This window comes from Camellia sinensis, chromosome 11 (genome assembly GCF_055761805.1).
Source record: "Camellia sinensis isolate YWXY chromosome 11, ASM5576180v1, whole genome shotgun sequence".
Lineage (NCBI taxonomy): Eukaryota > Viridiplantae > Streptophyta > Magnoliopsida > Ericales > Theaceae > Camellia > Camellia sinensis.
In genome coordinates, this window is record NC_138971.1 from 71,450,069 (window position 1) to 71,468,223 (window position 18,155).

Here is an 18,155-nt window from a genome sequence, read left to right on the forward strand (position 1 = left end):
TATTTGGTTTCACTTAAAAAATTGTGAAAGATACATTGAAAATGGAATTATCATTTACCATTTTAAGTGAATAGTCATTCTATGGAGAAGCTAAGAAACGAGCATTCCATTCCATTCCATTTCACTTTCATTTTAGTGAACCAAACGTAGGATCAGTATTTCTGCCATCCATATGAGTTATTTTTGAATCATGGATTTGTGGACAGAAGATATGAAAAGAAAAATCTCCGGTTTTTTTTTACCCCACAAATTCAGGCCTCAATTTTTCTACAATTAAGGTGTAACATAGATATGGTCAGTATGTACCTAAATCATGGAAATGTATGATTACTAACAAATTTGAGTAGTCAGGATATTTGAAACATTGGTCATTTCAATATCATATGTTACTGTCATTGTAGATTTGAGAACCTCAACTATATCGAGGGACTGCGATTCCAAGACCTCCTTGATGTTTGAGGTAGCCAACAACGCATTTATATCCATATGATATGGCGATTAGCAATGAAAGCGTGTAACCCAAAGAACAATTTTTTAATGATCAAGGTCAAACATCAAAATTTCTCAGACAATACTGGCAAGTCAGCATAAAATATGCTTTCCACTTATCATGATTGCATAATCCACATTACCTAACATATACATGTTCACAATCAGTGTCATAGATGCATGAGAGATTTCACATGGTGAAGTTGGTAGTGAAATTGGGCATCTTATTCAAATACCTCAAGATATTCTCTGCCATCTGCCTAGTATTCCTATCTCCATGATGGAAAGCACTGATCAATGTAGCAGGAAGTAACCTATCTTGTGATATATCTGAAACAGAACTTTCCCCACCCTTCATCAAGAACCTTTCAATCACCCAAAATGATTTCTTCCACAGACTTTCTTCTTTGTGATCCCTCACCACATTCAACACATGCTGAATGGTATTTACTCCACTCAGTATTGTTACACTCTTGTCCACATCAACCTTATCATCCAACAATGTACATATAGCTGACAAGGCAGCCTCAACCACCTCAACTTTCTCATGCTCCAAACAGCCCAACAGCCTCTCAACTGCCTTGGCTTCAAGCAAACAAAAGGTATCTTTTGAAGAACAAACCCCTCTGTGAACTGGGCATACCAGTATGTTTTTGTGCTTTGATGATTTTAAAAATGCACATTTTGATAAAAAGAGCAATCTTTTGTACTTGGGTTTCTTCACTTCTAGTGGTTTTGATAGGTTAACTGATTGTGTTGAGAGATTTTCCAACCCAATTGCTGATAACCTCTGAACTTCATCAGTTGATGTTTTCATAAGCAATTCCGTGAATACTGAAGTGAAGTTGTTGGTTGTCACAAGAAACAGTATCTGGTGGTCATATAGTGTGGTTGTGAATCTGACAAGAATACCCACTAGGCCTTCTAAGTAAGCACTTGCATACCTGCTTGTTCTTGTGCCGCTTCTTTGGATTTGATTGATTGTCTGCAGGACTGTGGTGACTGTATTCTTGTTAAGGAGAGCTAGGTTGAGTGTAATGTTTTGGTGAGGGAGCTTTGCAAGGAAATTTGCTGAAACTGCATGCTTCTCTGTGATTCGGGTTGTTTCAGCTGGACTTTGGATTAGGCTCTCAGGTTGACCTCTAGTTTTGCATAGTCTGTCTACTAAGGTATGACCCATGTACGGTGAGAGTGTGATGAGCAGTTTAATTGCTGCAACCCCAAGTTCCTCATTCGGGTTATTGATTAGTTCAATCAGGTTGTAGCTTGCTTCGGCCTCTTTTACCACAGACACAATTGTAGCTGATGATTTTGGGAACTTTGTCAAGCATAAGAGGACTCTAATAAGGTCGATGTTGAGTTCATCTGGGGTTGAATTCTTGAGTAAGTGGATGATGTTGTACAAGATGTAATCTGAATCCACTGTGTGGCCACGGGAGTTCACTTGAAGGGCCTCTAGCTCTATCCCGGACTCGAGTATATTTGCAAGTATTGCAGCGGCTTCTTTCTTTGAGTTCATGGGTTCATTGTAGATTGTCCGTGTGAACATCTCTTCAACAATCATTCTTACTATTCCAGCTTCAACAAGTACTTTGCTGTTTGGGTGGTAAGAAGAGATTTGCTTTAGAGCTTTAAATGCGGCATTCCTGATCAGAGAGTTTCCACTGTGCACCATTTTGACGAGAGCAGGAGAAGCCCTCTCTGCCACTTGGGTTTTGCTGTCATGTCCAAGTACAATTTCCCCAAGGTTGCTTGCCATCTCCAGCTTCATCTCTTCAGTACCTGGTTACATGTTTCTTATATTTATGGTTCATTAGCAGAAGTGTAGTTTTACATACCATGGAGATGGCCGGACCACGGATCGGATTTTTCCGAAAAACCTGAATCTGTTAGAGAGAAATCCAATCCGATAGTCCAAATCTGCCAAATCCAATTATTAATGGATCGGATATCAAGAATCCAATCCAATCCGATTAATAATCCATTCCAATTAACAATTTTTCTTGCGTTGTGTTTGGCTCATGGATTTGAATAGAGATTTGGAAAGGAAAAGAGAAAATGGTGGTGAAATATAACTACATTTCACACACTTTTTCTTTTTTCATTTCCAAATCCCTTTTCAAATCATTGAACCAAACACAACCTTATAGTATTTTTTTTTTTCAATGAAGTAAAAGTTAATTTTTTTGTTACCTTTTTCTTCTCATTTCTTCTCCATTCACAAATCTATACACAAATTAAAGGTACAAACTCTCTTAAGGATATGTTTGATTAGAAAGAAACTGATGATGGAAAGTGAAAATGATTGAAAATTTTGGTTTGCAATAAAACCTTCATTCCAGTAAATATCCTCCTAATTAATGTAAATCAGTTATAAGTCTTGGACAAACACTTCATCAATCAACTTTATCGCGTTCGGATTGTATATTTAATCTTTGATATCCTCCTAATTATTAAGCATTGTCCAATCTGATAATGAATATGTAAGCATTCAGCTGTGGCTTAATCAGATCGAGTCAGATTCCCAGATCATATATCCTTAATTATTGGATTTGATTTTGGGTTCTCTGCAATCGTGTATGATATAGGTGGATTCGGATTCAGATTCGGGTTGTATCTTAATTAAGTTGGATTCGGATTTTACCGCATCCAATTTGAATCCGGTCCGGCCTACCATATAGTGTTTCAATTTTTTGGTGCTCATATAAAGCTATGCAATCTAGAGATTCGTTTAGAGGTCCATATAGGCATATATGTGGTTTTTGAAGAACCTCTTCTTTTAATTTCCTTCAACAGTTTAATGTCTGCTTATAGAAAGTAAACAGCAGTAATGATTGTGGTGGGAGTGTGAAGATCAGAAATCACCTTCAATAAGTTGATTTAGAAGTGGTTCCAAGTGTCCATTTTCTGCCATTTGCTTGATGTTATCTGGAGACCGCTCCAAGTTCCTTAAGATTTTGTCTGCTTTTTCTGAAGCGAAGGTATCAGAGGACCGTTTGTATTTGATTGTTATTAGCATAAGAATTCCTCCAGGAACAGATCCGATTTCCTGACACGAGGATTGAGATTTTGACAGCTCAAGCAAGAGTAGCAGTGACGCGTGCCTTATGGGTTGGTGATTACTTGACAGCATCTTGACTATGATTGACATGTTAACTGTCATGGCCACCATTTCCTGTGCACAAAAACACCAAAATAGAATATGATTGACATGATTTCTGAGTTTTATTTTGGTTTTGTAGTATTATTTTATAAAATTTCTGGAAAATCAAGGGAGGATTCGACTATTATTCACTTGTTTTTTGACGAGTAGAGAAGATTGAAATAACCTTGCCCTCATCGTCATCCTCAGCCAGTTGAAGCAATAATGTCAGTGTTGCACATCTCACATTTCTGTCTTTATACTCCAGGAATTTAGCAACCAATGGTAACATTCCAATGCTGAGAATCTGTATTTTATTGGTATAATTCCCATGGCAGATACTCTGTAAATCTTGAAGTGCTTCCAAGACCATACTGTCTGTACTGGCCAGTGACAGAGCTGCCCGGGCAACCTTGATTCTTGATGCTTCATTTCTTTCTTTCCATTCATCTATTGTTGCCTTCAAAGCCATATTGGTGCTCATAACTCTACTCACTAGCTTCTTCCCTGTTTTTGGGCAGATAATATGCTCCTTGTTTTTAGAATTTCCAAACCACTCGGTAATCGCCTTTCTCTCATAGGTTACTCCGCTCTCTATGGTGACCGGATCATCCATAATCTTTTTTGTCAATGGACAGAAGAAAGTGTCATACAGAGGTTCCATGTACTCTACATGTGGCAAAGTTGTCGAGGATCCAGAGCTGCTGTTCATATCCCTCGTTTGGCCGCTCCTAATTATGCTTTCAAGAGATTCAACCGGATGGAGATATGGTATGTCCGATGACTGAGTACTCTCCATGGAAAGTTCAACGTCAATAGCGTAGAGGTCTGTTTCTATCGGTGCTTGTTCTTTCCTTGCTATGAAGGGTTGAAGTTCTTTCTTCTCTGGTAGTTGAATCTGTGTTACTTCAAAGTGAACACTTTTCATTTCCTTTGAAAGAGAGCGAACTGCAATTTCAATGTATTCTTGGTCTGCGAATGTTGATGATGGTATTGAACTCAGGTCTTCCCCTATGTGTTTTATGACCCCTTCAAGCTGTTCTATAGCGCTTCTTACTTCGAAATTCAGACTTTTGTGGGCACCCTTTTGGCATTTTCCAACAATTTCTTTGGCCAAACCAATGCTTTTGGATAGAGACTGTAAAATCTTTGCTGTGATTGTTGACGAGTTCTCTGTTGTCTGCAACTCCATGACAGCTGCAGAAGCCCGGTAAAGATAGCTTCCAATTTCAATGAAGTTATTCTTTTCTACTTCTATGCATGCCATTGCTGCTGTGATCTCTGAGATAGACACCACCAAGGATACTGCACGACTTGTGATTGGAGTCCTGTCTTCCTTGAGCTGAAGGAAAGGTGAAGATATTTTAATTTTAATGTGATATTTTTGAGTTTAATTCAAGTTCCTAGAGACTGTAAGATCACTGAGTTTTCTGCTTCATTGGACACTAAGGCCTTGTTTGGCATGCAACACTTTTAGCTTAAGAGCTAAAAAGTTACTAAAAAAAATCAAAAAACCCTGTAACCTATACCATAAAGTCAAAAATTCTCTTCTCTCGTTTGCACTCTCAAAATCAAAAATTATTAGGTATTTTCGGATTAACATGTGATATGACATTTTCTACAATATTTTGATAAAAAATAAGAAATTGTAACACAAATTAAGTTAAATTATTTTTTATCTTTCAAACAATTTAACAAAAATGAATCAACATGTCACATGCATAAAAAATTTCGTTACCTCATTGTAGCACCACATAACATAAGCAAGGATGGAGCCACCTTAGGACGGGTCCAGTGCCCATCCAAAAGTTTTAATAATTATTCTACTATTTCTATTTATAAAGATTGTATATTATTTATGCCTAACAAAACTGTAGTAGTGTCTCCTCCTTAAATCATGTAAATTTTTTTGTATTTTTAAATTTAAAAATTGTTTTATTCTATTCTTTTAGCCATTCTTGTACACTCTTAATTGACATGTCAAGGCAAGCATTAAATCAATTGACAATTTATTTCTCGTTGTGAAGTTTGTTTAGTTATTTATTTCTTTCCATTGTGAGACTCTTTGTTGAGTTGATAGTGTTGGGCTTAATGATTGTAAATTCAGTTATTTGTTTGTTCCTATTGTTGAGTTAATAAAATTTAGTTGTTGATTGTGAATTTATAAATCACGGTGATGTAAATCTCATGATAATTGTAATATTATATTTCATTGATTGACAAAAAAAAAAAATAAATAAATGTAAAAGTTTAATAATATATAGTTACTGCTTGTTATGAAGAAAAAATTAATATTATGATTAACATGTGCCCTCTTTACATTAAATTTCTAACTCTGTCACTGCACATAAGCACTGTCCTGCCGTAATTATTGGTTGCTACCACAGCCTCTCTACCAATAATTATACCTGAAAATAATTTCTGAAAACTCACAACCAAATAGATGATAATAGTCAGCATGTTTGTTTTTAGTTTTTAGAAAACACTTTTCAAAAAATTTTACTTTCTTATTTTTGCGTATTTTTTGTTTTTATTGATTTTTTTTAATATTTTAAGAAATTTTTTTAACTTTTAGACACACCTAACATAAATACAATTAAAAAGTATTTGTGAAAAAAATCTTTAAAAAATTCACTAAATACCAAAAATATAAAAAAAAATACAAAAATTCAATATATTTTTCGTATTTTTATGTATTTATTATTTTTTCACAAATATTTTATTTTTTAGATACATCTAAATAAGGTACATCTAAAAAAAAATTAAAAATGCTTAAAATTTTAAAAATATTCACTAAAAAAAACACGAAAAACAAAAAAAATTAATTTCAAAAAAATTAAATTTAAAAAACTGAAATCAAACGTACTGAATAGCCTTCGAGAAATTGTGGAGAATTATCCAGGAAAAGAAAAAAAACTAACCATGTAGTCCCGTGTTGGTAGTACATAGGAAGAACGTGTTGGGCACAAAAGACAGGAACCAAAGTTCATCTCATAAAGCATTAAATAATGAACTTTTCCTAGACTCTTCTTCAACCCAATAAACATGTAGATGAATCTTAGCCAGATGTATAATTTTGCTAGTTGCCCCATGAGGATCACAGAGAGGAATAAGTAAACAAATACCACTTATCCACTTTCTATCCAAAAAAATATCCAAATGCAAAGGTGTTTCCAAATTAAATTGAAATTGTGTTGGGTGAGTCATGTGACATATACCCTCTTTTATTTCATGATTTGCATTACCGCGACCGAAATGACTTATCCCATTTCCTACCTTAATAGAGGCAAAACAACAAAAACAAAAACAAAAACAAAAAGTTATCCGTAACTTTCGGTTGAGCATGATAAAGACTTGAAAATGAGATTTAAGATTTTGAGTTTGAGTTATTTCAAGAGGTTATTGAAAGTTTATCTGGTTGTTAATTTCATAATTCCAAAATTAGTTGAGATATGCACAAACTGATCCAAATACCTAATTATTAAATAATAATAAGAGTTATCCGCTTGAATTATATTTGTGGTTGTGCTACGCTTGGGGTTTTTTTGCTTCATTTGCAAGACCGTGACCAAATTGATTAGTAACATTTTTTTATGAAAAAGAAAATTTATATGTATAGAATTAAATTATAAAAAAATATTAAGAATATACATATCAATCTAATTAATGAGTACCACTTTTGGTAAGAATAATGGGGAAACCAATAAGAATAATGTTATATACACCAATTAGTATATTAACTAGTGTACTAATTGATAATGTGGCATAATTTAAGAGGTTTTTGAGATTTGTAATGTAATTAATGAGTGAGGTCAATAATAATGTTATAACTAGTGTTGGTATACTAATTAGTATATTAATTGATGCATGTAATTCCACCGAACCAATAAATAAAAAATACTTTGAATCATGCTATATTTTTAATTTTTTTTGTAATTTAATTTTATGTATGTAAATTTTTCTTCCTTGAAAGTTTCAAAAGCTTTAACTCGTTGTTTGTGTTAGTGTAGCATTATGTTAGTTTATCATTCTGTTAGTGTAGTGCATTATGTTAGTGTAGCATTATGTTAGTGTAGTGTAGCATTATGTTAGTGTAGCATTATGTTAGTGTAGTGTAGCATTATGTTAGTGTAGTGTTATTTAATTGTTCATAGGCATCCAAGGCATCCTCTATAAATAGAGTGCCTTCTTTGTGTAATTGAAATATACAACATATAGAAACAATTGTGCCTCTCTCTCTCTCTCTATTCGCTCATCTCTATCTTCTCTTACTTTCTCCAATTATTATTTCATGGTATCAGAGCACAGTGTTACATTTCTGGCATTTTGCAATTTTGGTGTTTAGTCCCATCCACAGCGGCACTACATCAAACCACTCGGAATTTCCTCACGATTCCAACGGCACCAAGCCCGGCCTCAGAAAACCTTTCACGCGCCCACACGCGCCGCCAGTGTCCACTGCGCGTCACCATTTCCGCCACCACTCTCACACGTGCCCGCACGTGCCATCCGTTGTTTCTCCCTTCCGACACGCGCCTACACGCGCCCACACGACCAGCGGCTGACGTCAGCCCTGCCTCTCCCGTACGCCGCGCCTGCTACTGTGCGCCTCTCGTGCGCCGTTTCACTACTGTGCACCCGCGTGCGCCGAATCCGCTACCGTGCGCCGCGTCTGCGCCTGCCGCTACCGTGCACCGCCGCTTCCTGCTAACGTGTTCCTTCTTGCACTCTGCTAACGTGCGCCGCTGACATATTTGCTGACATCATCTCTGTCCAGCATACCTTTCCTGGCTATTTTCGACCTTCCGGACTCACTGGTACACTCTGTTTTACCTAATTTTGCTCCTACAGGTCTATCATATTACTTTAAACCCTATTCAACTAGTATTATGGATCGTCATGATGCCTCCCATCCTATTTCCGTTATTTTGAATGGTTCAAACTATGTTCTGTGGGCTCAAGCCATGTCCTCCTTCCTAAAAGGGAAGAAGCTCTGGCGAATTGTCACCGGGGATGTGACTAAACCGGTGAAAGACAGTGACACTAATGAAACTACTGTTCCTACTGCTACATTTGAAGACCGACTTGAGGAATGGGACAGTAAGAATTACCAAATCATTACCTGGTTTCGTAATACCGCTGTTACATCTATCAGTCTTCAGTTTGGTCGCTTTCAGCTTGACTCTGTAACTACTCCTACAAAAGACATCTGGGATTTCTTGAAAGAACGATACCAGACTACTGGTCTTGCCCACCAATATCAACTTCAGAACCAACTTCACCGCATGCGCCAAGAATCCACTCAGTCCATTAATGACTTCCTTTCTCAAATGTACTCTGTTTGGGATCAGCTTGCTCTTTCAGAACCAACTTGGCATACCCCCGAAGATGCTGTTTTATTTACTATCTATCGCAACCAGCAAAGGTTGGTGCATTTTCTTATGGCTCTTACTTCCTCCTTTGAGCCCGTACGTGCCTCTCTGCTTCATCGCCATCCATTGCCCACTCTTGAACAAGCAATTTCTGAGTTGCTATCAGAGGAGACGCGTCTCGGTACTCTTCAAACTCATCATGTGGACTCTGTTCTGGCCACTCCTCCGTACCGGCCATCATTTACCCAACGGACCACTGCTTGCCTCTATTGTCAGAATCGGGGTCTTCCTTCAACCCATCTCCTGGTCAATTGCCCCGTCAGATCCTGCCGCTACTGCAACAAACTTGGTCCTGGTCATCTGCAACAGGATTGTTTTCGCAATCCATCCCGATCATCGTCCAATAGCCACTCCTCTCGCGGTGGCTCTGCCCGGGGAAGCTTTCATCGTTCCGGGAATCAGTCTCATCACACTGTTACTACTGCTTCTAGGAATCAGCCTCATCCCACTGCTGCTGCTGCTTCCGGGAATCAGTCTCCCCACACTGATGCTGTCATCTCTGCGGGGTTCTCTGAGTCGTCTGCTCCGTCTACCCCTCGCTTTTCTCCAACGGATGTAGAGGCCATGCTCAAACAACTTCTCTCCCCATCTGGTACACCTCCTCCTACTGCTTTGTCTGTAATCCCAGGTAACTCTTCTTGGTATTTTGACTCTGCCTGTTGTAATCATATGACCTCCAGTTCTACTATCTTTTCTTCCTTCTCTTCATCTCCTCATATTCCCTCAATACATACTGCTGATGGTTCCCTCATGTCTGTCCGTCATGTTGGTACTGTTTCCACCTCTTCTTTATCTATCCCTCAAGTTTATCATATCCCTGCTCTTACCTTAAACCTTATTTCCATTGGTCAATTATGTGAACTTGGTCTAACTGTCACATTTTCTGCTACTGATTGTTTGGTACAGGACCCTCAGACGGGGCAGACTATTGGGATCGGCCGTAAGCATGGACGTCTCTATGAACTCATTCACCTTCATGTTCCTGCCTCTCCTCCGATTGCTGCTCCTACATCTACTTCCTCATTATCTCCCTTTCATCTTTGGCATTGTCGTTTAGGGCATATTTCTGTTAATCGCTTACGGTCTTTGGTTTCTAGTGGACAGTTGGGTCATGTAATTCCCGATAATTTCGATTGTATCCCCTGTCAACTTGCTAAACAACCTGCTTTATCATTTAATAAAAGTATTTCAGTTTCCCTTGCACCTTTTGATCTTATCCATTCCGATATTTGGGGGCCCTCCCCTACTACTACTATGGGGGGATCCCGTTATTTTGTTGTCTTTATTGATGATTTTTCCCGGTTTACTTGGCTTTTTCTCATGAAAACTAGGTCTGAACTTAAACACATTTATTATAGATTTGCCCAAATGGTCCACACCCAATTCTCCAAAACCATCAAAATTTTTCGCTCTGACAATGCTATGGAATATCGGGATTCTGATTTCCTTTCCTTTCTTCAGCATCATGGTACACTGCCTCATCGTTCTTGTGCTGGCACGTCCCAGCAAAATGGCCGTGCTGAACGGAAACATAGGCATATTCTTGACACTACTCGCGCCCTTCTTCTCTCTTCTTCCTGCCCTGAAAACTTTTGGGGGGAAGCTGCCCTCACTGCTGTTTACACTATCAACTGTGCTCCTTCTCCTGTCATCCATAATCAAACTCCCTTTGAACGTCTACATGGCACTTCCCCTCCTTACGCCAATCTCCGGGTTTTTGGCTCTGCCTGCTTTGTTCTACTTCAATCCCATGAACACACCAAGCTTGAACCTCGTTCTCATCTTTGTTGCTTTCTTGGGTATGGAATTGAACATAAAGGCTTTCGCTGTTGGGATCCTCTCTCTAAACGTCTTCGTATCTCCCGCCATGTCGTTTTCTGGGAGCACCAAATGTTTTCCTCGCTATCCTCTTTTCACTTACCCGCACTCTCCACTACTGTACTGTTTACTAATCCTTCTGTAGATCTTTTCTCTGCTGATTTTGATACAGGTTCCTCCTCCATCGAGACGCCCTTGCTCACTCCTGATCCTGTCCAGCCTGCTCTCCCTGAAGGTCTACCTCTTATTGCCACACCTCCTTCTCCACCGGTTCTTCCTCCCACCGATCCTTCTACGGGTCGACCACGTCGGGTAACTCAACCTCCTATCCATCTTCGTGATTATATTGTTGGATCTGCTGCCTTCTCTACTTATGAACCTACCTCCTATCGTGAGGCTTGTACTAATCCTCTTTGGCAGCAAGCTATGACCGATGAACTACAGGCCTTGGACAAAGCTCATACTTGGGATCTTGTTGATCTTCCTCCTGGCAAGATTGCCATTGGCTGCAAATGGGTTTACAAAATCAAAACACATTCTGATGGCTCTATTGAACGCTACAAAGCTCGTCTTGTTGCCAAGGGTTTCAACCAGGAATATGGTATTGATTATGAGGAGACATTCTCTCCTGTTGCTCGGCTAACCTCTGTTCGCAGTTTACTTGCTGTTGCTGCTGCTCGCCACTGGGGGCTCTTTCAGATGGATGTCAAAAATGCTTTCCTCAATGGTCATCTTATTGAGGAGGTCTACATGCAACCTCCACCTGGGTCCACTTTTCCCCCTCATCAGGTTTGCAAACTACAGCGTGCTCTCTATGGCCTCAAGCAAGCACCTCGTGCTTGGTTTGCTACGTTCAGTTCTACCATTCATGATTTTGGGTTCACCTCTAGCTCCTATGACTCTGCTCTTTTTATCCGGACTACTTCTCATGGTACCACTCTTCTTCTTCTGTATGTGGATGATATGATTATCATTGGTAATGATGAAGCTGGTATTCTCCACCTCAAACAGTTTCTCCACCGTCAGTTTGAGATGAAGGACCTTGGTACTCTTAACTACTTCTTAGGCCTTGAAGTCTCTCATGATTCTACTGGTTCCTATTTGTCCCAGGCCAAATATGCATCCGATCTTCTGGCTCGTGCTGGTTTGACTGATTGCAAAACTACCTCTACTCCAGTCGATCCTCAGATTCGTCTCACTCCTCTCGATGGGACTCTTCTCTCTGATGCTACTCTTTATCGCCAACTCGTCGGCAACCTTGTCTATCTCACAGTAACTCGTCCTGACATTGCCTATGCTGTTCACATTGTCAGTCAGTACATGTCGGCTCCTCGCACTCCCCACTATACTGCTCTACTCCGCATCCTTCGCTACCTCAAAGGCACTCTGTTCCATGGTCTTCACTTCTCTGCTTCCTCCTCTCTTGAACTGCGTGCCTTTTCCGATGCTGATTGGGCTGGGGATCCTACGGATCAACGCTCCACCACGGGATTCTGCTTCTTCTTAGGGGACTCTCTTCTTGCTTGGCGTAGCAAAAAACAATCCCTCACTGCCCGCTCTAGCACCGAAGCTGAATACCGAGCTCTTGCTGATACTACTCAGGAACTTCTCTGGCTTCGCTGGCTCCTTGCTGATATGGGTGTTTCTTCTTCTGATCCTACCTCTCTCTATTGTGACAATCAGAGTGCCATTCAGATTGCTCACAATGATGTTTTTCATGATCGCACCAAACATATTGAGATTGATTGTCATTTCATTCGCCAGCATGTTACCTGTGGTACTGTTCGTCTTTTCCCTATCGCTTCCGTCGATCAACCCGCTGATATCTTCACTAAGGCTCATCCTCCTGGCCGCTTCAATGATCTTGTTTCCAAACTCAACTTGGTTGATGCTTTCCCTCCTTGAGTTTGCGGGGGGATGTTAGTGTAGCATTATGTTAGTGTATCATTTTGTTAGTGTAGTGCATTATGTTAGTGCATCATTATCTTTGTGTAGTGTAGCATTATGTTAGTGTATCATTATGTTAGTGTAGTGTAGCATTATGTTAGTGTAGCATTATGTTAGTGTAGTGTTATTTAATTGTTCATAGGCATCCAAGGCATCCTCTATAAATAGAGTGCCTTCTTTGTGTAATTGAAATATACAACATATAGAAACAATTGTGCCCCTCTCTCTCCCTATTCGCTCATCTCTATCTTCTCTTACTTTCTCCAATTATTATTTCAGTTTGTATTTGGTCACTCGAAAGGTCTTTGATCTCATTATTTCAGACAGGAAAAAAGTGGATTCTAAATTGAAAAGCATGTGAATTCGATTCCCACTTGAATTAAAGTTGTGGATTTGCTTTGTTCATTGAATTGAAGAGTCCTTCGTGAGACAAAGTGCTTTTCAATGTTTATCCATTTGATATTAAAAACTAGGAGTTATCTAAATGAAGTTTTGAAATTAAAAATTAAAAAAAAAAAGGTTAACAAATGTGACAAATTGTACCTTGAAAGGATAGAGACTCAGTAATCACCCGTGTTATACACGGAATTTTATAAAATCAATAATTTTCATATAAAATTTATTATTTGATTATATTTTTTAATATTTTTATTTAGTGTGTGTCTATAAATCTTACTTCACATCATTAAAAATATTTAATATTTCATATTATTGAATTTTTTTAAAAAACTATCATACATTAAGTAAATTATCACATAAATATTAACTAATTTATCTAAGAATTACTTCAGACAATCAAAAGTAGAGTAACAAAGGCATATTATAATTTAACAAAATGATTAATATTAAATAAAGGTAACACTAATTTTGTTTAATCAATAGTAAATATTACATTAATCATCCCACATAGCATAATGAATTAAAATAAAATTAATTTTAATTCCCATTATATTCTGTTAGTGGTTAAATTTTTTTCACATGTTATTTGTTTTTTTTGGTTATATTGATTCATTAAACATAAATAGGTTTGGAATGATTATAAAAATAAATAAATAAAATAAAATAAGATTTCGAAATGCATTAAAGTTGAATTGACAAACATAAAGAATATAAATATTTAAATTATTCCAAAAAAATTACCATTTTTAATATGAGATCTTTTCCATTTATTCAAACTCTAAATCTGAATAATAAAAAAATAATAATAAAAAAAGAAGAAATTTTTGGTTTAGTTCTCAAAGGAAATGAATTTCTAAAAATAAATTTAATCTTGAGTTATTTTAACAGGATAATCAACAATAAAAAATCAACTGATGAATACATTTAAAATATAAACTCATATCCAATAAATTTTGATGTGTTCATTTTCAATCTAACATCTACACTAAAACAAAATTAAACACAATAGTCAATAAATAAGAGATTTAAAACTTGATAATAGTAGTGCTTTAAAAAAAAAAAAGAATAAAATCTCAATTAAATGACACATTATTAGCAAAAGGAAAGAAATAAAGAAAAAAAACAGATTGTAACAAAAAAAAATTAAAAATAAAATAATAATATCCATTTATATAAACTCACTTTCTTACAAATGTAAAGACTCATGCAAGTACATATTTTAAATGTAAATCAAATATTTAAGACTTTTTGGCAATGAAAAGGGATCAGAAATGACTTAATGCTGATTTTTTTTTTCCTTCTCCAATCTTCTGTTCAAGGTTACTTTTGCAGGAACTTGTTTTTATATTAAAAAGATTATGCTTAGACAAAAAAATTTATAGAATGCTATCATATTTAAAATTTATATGAATAATTAATTGAAGATTTTAAAAGATAAAATATTAAGTTCACCTTGAAGATAAACTTTAAAAAAATTAAACTGAAATATATGAGAATTCTATAACAAACTAACAAAAGATAAATATAGATTGTTAAAAAAGATTGTCATATTTTTGGGATATTTATCTCTCAATCTTAATCTTTTTATTTTAAATATTTTGTTATCTTTTATTTAAATTTTCATTTTGTAGTTATATTTTTATTTTTGCATACACATGGAGGTTACGTACTCCGGACAGACTGTTTCCTTCAGGCAGACCACAGATGCCACTACTTGTGTATATAACTCCGGAGGTGGGCATCCCTGATAGTTATGGTTGGTAACACTTGAATATTTGACCAAGGGGGTTTCAAATTAACCGTTGCCATGCTTAGTGGTTGGTAAGTTAAATCTTTTTGGTGAGATTTCAAGTGTCACATAATTTATTAGAATTATTGAAATTATTTTAATGGTTGTAATTTATATTTACAATTATATTGTTATCTCATGTTTATAATCTAGTGAGTGTGTAGATGCGCCCTCGGCCCTCACTACAGTTCAGACTCAAATGTCACAGTCCTGTATCTAATCTCGCGGAGTGCAATACAAGACCGATAAATCATCAAAGAGTCCAAATCCGACAAATTTTTTTAACCTCATATCTTAGCCAAAAATATCAAAAAGTTACTAAAATAGCTTATTCTCAAATGAGGCCTAAAGTAGTTTTTAGTTCATTGGAATGAAATGGAATAGAATGAAATGATCAGTTTTTAGCTTCCTTATGAAATGATCATTGCCGCCTTATAATAATGAATAAGTATTCCATTTGTAATACGCACTTTTTTTTTAGTAAACCAATGGGAATGGACATTTTGATGAAATGGTCAATTCTATTCTATTTCATTCCAATGAACCAAACATATCATTAAGTTCTATTTGAGTCTCGGAATGAATGACTGAAGTCTAACAAATGTTTGCCTTGAGAACTTTTACATCATTATTTTCTTCTATAGTTTTAATCTTTTTTTGGAACCAAATGGAGTGTAAATATTTATTGAGAGAAAATGTTTAGAATTTATTGTATAGCTTAGAAAGTGTTACAATGAAACCATGAATTTTGAACTAAGATATGCAAGAAGGGAATGGCTTCTCTCTAGTCCGCAATCGGACTGGAGAGTACTGTTAGGCCCGTGGGGGTTCATCACGGGTTCCGTTTCGATAATTCGAACAGTTCAATGTGTAGAACTCGTCGAGCACTATATATTTATAAAAAATCACGTTGATCGGATATCGATAGCTATGTGATCAAATCAGATTTTTGTAAGCCGTTTATTTTTCACCATCCATTTTTTTCATACAAAATTGATTTGATCACATAGCTATCGACATCCGATCAACATGATTTTTTACAATTATATAGTACTCAACGAGTACTACACATTTCGGTTCGGATTATCGAAATGGGATACATGGTTGGCCTCCACGAGCCCAAGAGTATCGTGCTGTTCGTGATTGGCTTGGAGGGAAGCCATTCCCATCAGAGAAATATGGAATCTGTTGATAAATATCCAAAGACAAAAAGAGAGAGTGAAAAGTGATCCCTAATTGAGAACTACATGAGTAGAATGGTTAAAAACAAATTACAAAACATTCTATGAAGTCTAAAGAGTTTCAGGGAGAGGTAAAGAGGACAAAATCCAATCAAGAAAGCATGAAGTTTGAATCTCTTTCAAATCTTAAGCATATGTCAAGCTATGATGATGAAATAAACAAGATAAATACATAATTCTCCGATATTCATGTTTTGACAAACTAAATTATAACTCAATATTTTGTTGCAGAATAGTCAATTTAATGCTTGATTTCGGTTCACAAAGAGGTGGAGAAAGATTTAGTACCTGTGGATCAACCTTAAGTTGCGGAACTACTAGAGATCCTATGGCATGCCAAGAAGACAAAGATGAAGAAGAATCAATCTTGCAAAATACTCATTGTAATGGTTCATTGGTGTTTCTTAAGATGGTATGGTGTATTGTTAACTCTAGCTGCCTTGGCTTTCTATAGTAATTCTTATCATTTTCTAACTCTCATCACATTAAATTTATGCCTTGTTGTGCCATTCAAATGCCATAAGGAGTGAAAAGTTTGAAAAGAAAAAAGAGGAAGAGAAAGAATTCAGAAGAAACAATCCAAGTTTTTTCAGATAAAGAGAATTCAATGATAGGTGATCAAAATTCAGATATTGAGATTCGTAAAAGCAGATAAAATACAAAGAGAGGAGGACAGGCACATACCGACGTCCAATCGGAGCCGTTGCTTGACATGAGTGTCCCTGATTTTTAACCCAACCTTGCAAAGTCTCTGTTGCTGCTCGCTCTATAAGACAAAAACTAAAACATTATTTCGGGTGGGAACTCTTGAGGTTGAAATTTCGATAGACGAAGAAACCTATGCAAGACGTGGACTTGGTCGGGTCCAGGTGGCATTGAAGAAACTGCCTTTGGTTGGTTCAATTAAAATTAACAGCATTATTTCTGGATTGCACTGCATTGACTTTGTCCGCTCCTCTGCAGTGCATAAATAATTTGGCACATGACTTGTTTATTTATTTTTTGTTGGTAATGAGAGTATCTAGAATTTTGTCCCAACTGGCCCCTGGTGCCGGATATATGCAATTCCCCTTTCTTACACATCAGATAATTACTTACCAACAGAGTCGTAATTTGTCACAACTCAACTTCTCATTCGGTTAACCCTTAGCCCATGTTTGTTTGGATGGATATGAGCTTGAAATTAGACTAATAATCTAATAAAATTATTAATCCGATATTTGGTTAAACAATTGAAGTACGGACTAACAATTCATCCGGATATGGTATCCCACATATGATAGACTATTCAATTCCACAGAAGAGAGTGGAATATAAATTGGAGGATTAAGCCAAAGTTTAAACTATTAGTCCCTTCTTATGATTCTAACCCAATCCAAACATAGGATAGGATACACAATCCAAAGAGATTCGTAATCATAGGGTTATTAGTCATGGAAATACTAATCCAATCTAATCAATTTTGCCCAAACAAACATAGCCTTAAATTACTTAGCATGGCATATGATGTTTTATATAGAAATAGAGTAGTTGAATGTAGTTGACTAAAGCCAGTGCCTTTGGAGATAATTGTTCATGCATGTTGTTGGGTAAACTAGCAGTGGGGCAAACTTTTCTTGGATTATTGGGAATTACATAAATTACTTATCCACAGAATCATTTGTTGAGGTAACTTCGTTTGTTTGTTTGCTTGGTTTTTTTATTTTTTCTTTTGGCTTTCTTTTGTTGTTTTTTAAAGGTTAAATTACACTTTGCTCCCTTTATGTTTAGTCAATTTCTCACCTTGGCTCTTAAAGTCCTCCCCCCCTCCTAATTTTGCCCCTTTTATGTTTCAAGTTTTTTCTGCTTTACTCCTAAAGTTGATTTTTGTTAAAAATTAGACAAAAAATGATACGTTG

General features: G+C 36.6%; 1 protein-coding gene across 2 annotated transcripts; it reads right to left on the reverse strand.

Moving 5' to 3' along the window:
• Positions 1–515: 515 nt before the first annotated feature.
• Positions 516–17,228, reverse strand: LOC114294488 (Armadillo/beta-catenin-like repeat family protein). Of its 2 annotated transcripts, none has more exons than XM_028238621.2 (4): positions 16,942–17,228; positions 3,819–4,973; positions 3,355–3,664; positions 516–2,271 (listed from the first exon to the last, which is right to left on the reverse strand). In XM_028238621.2, exons 1-4 carry the CDS (start codon positions 16,969–16,971, stop codon positions 680–682), a joined length of 3,087 nt encoding a protein of 1,028 aa, XP_028094422.2. In that variant the 5' UTR covers positions 16,972–17,228; the 3' UTR covers positions 516–679. The 2 variants fall into 2 exon arrangements, with proteins under 2 accessions (XP_028094422.2, XP_082750200.1); XM_082894074.1 differs by having other exon boundaries at positions 16,546–16,959.
• Between the last annotated feature and the right edge of the window lie 927 nt (positions 17,229–18,155).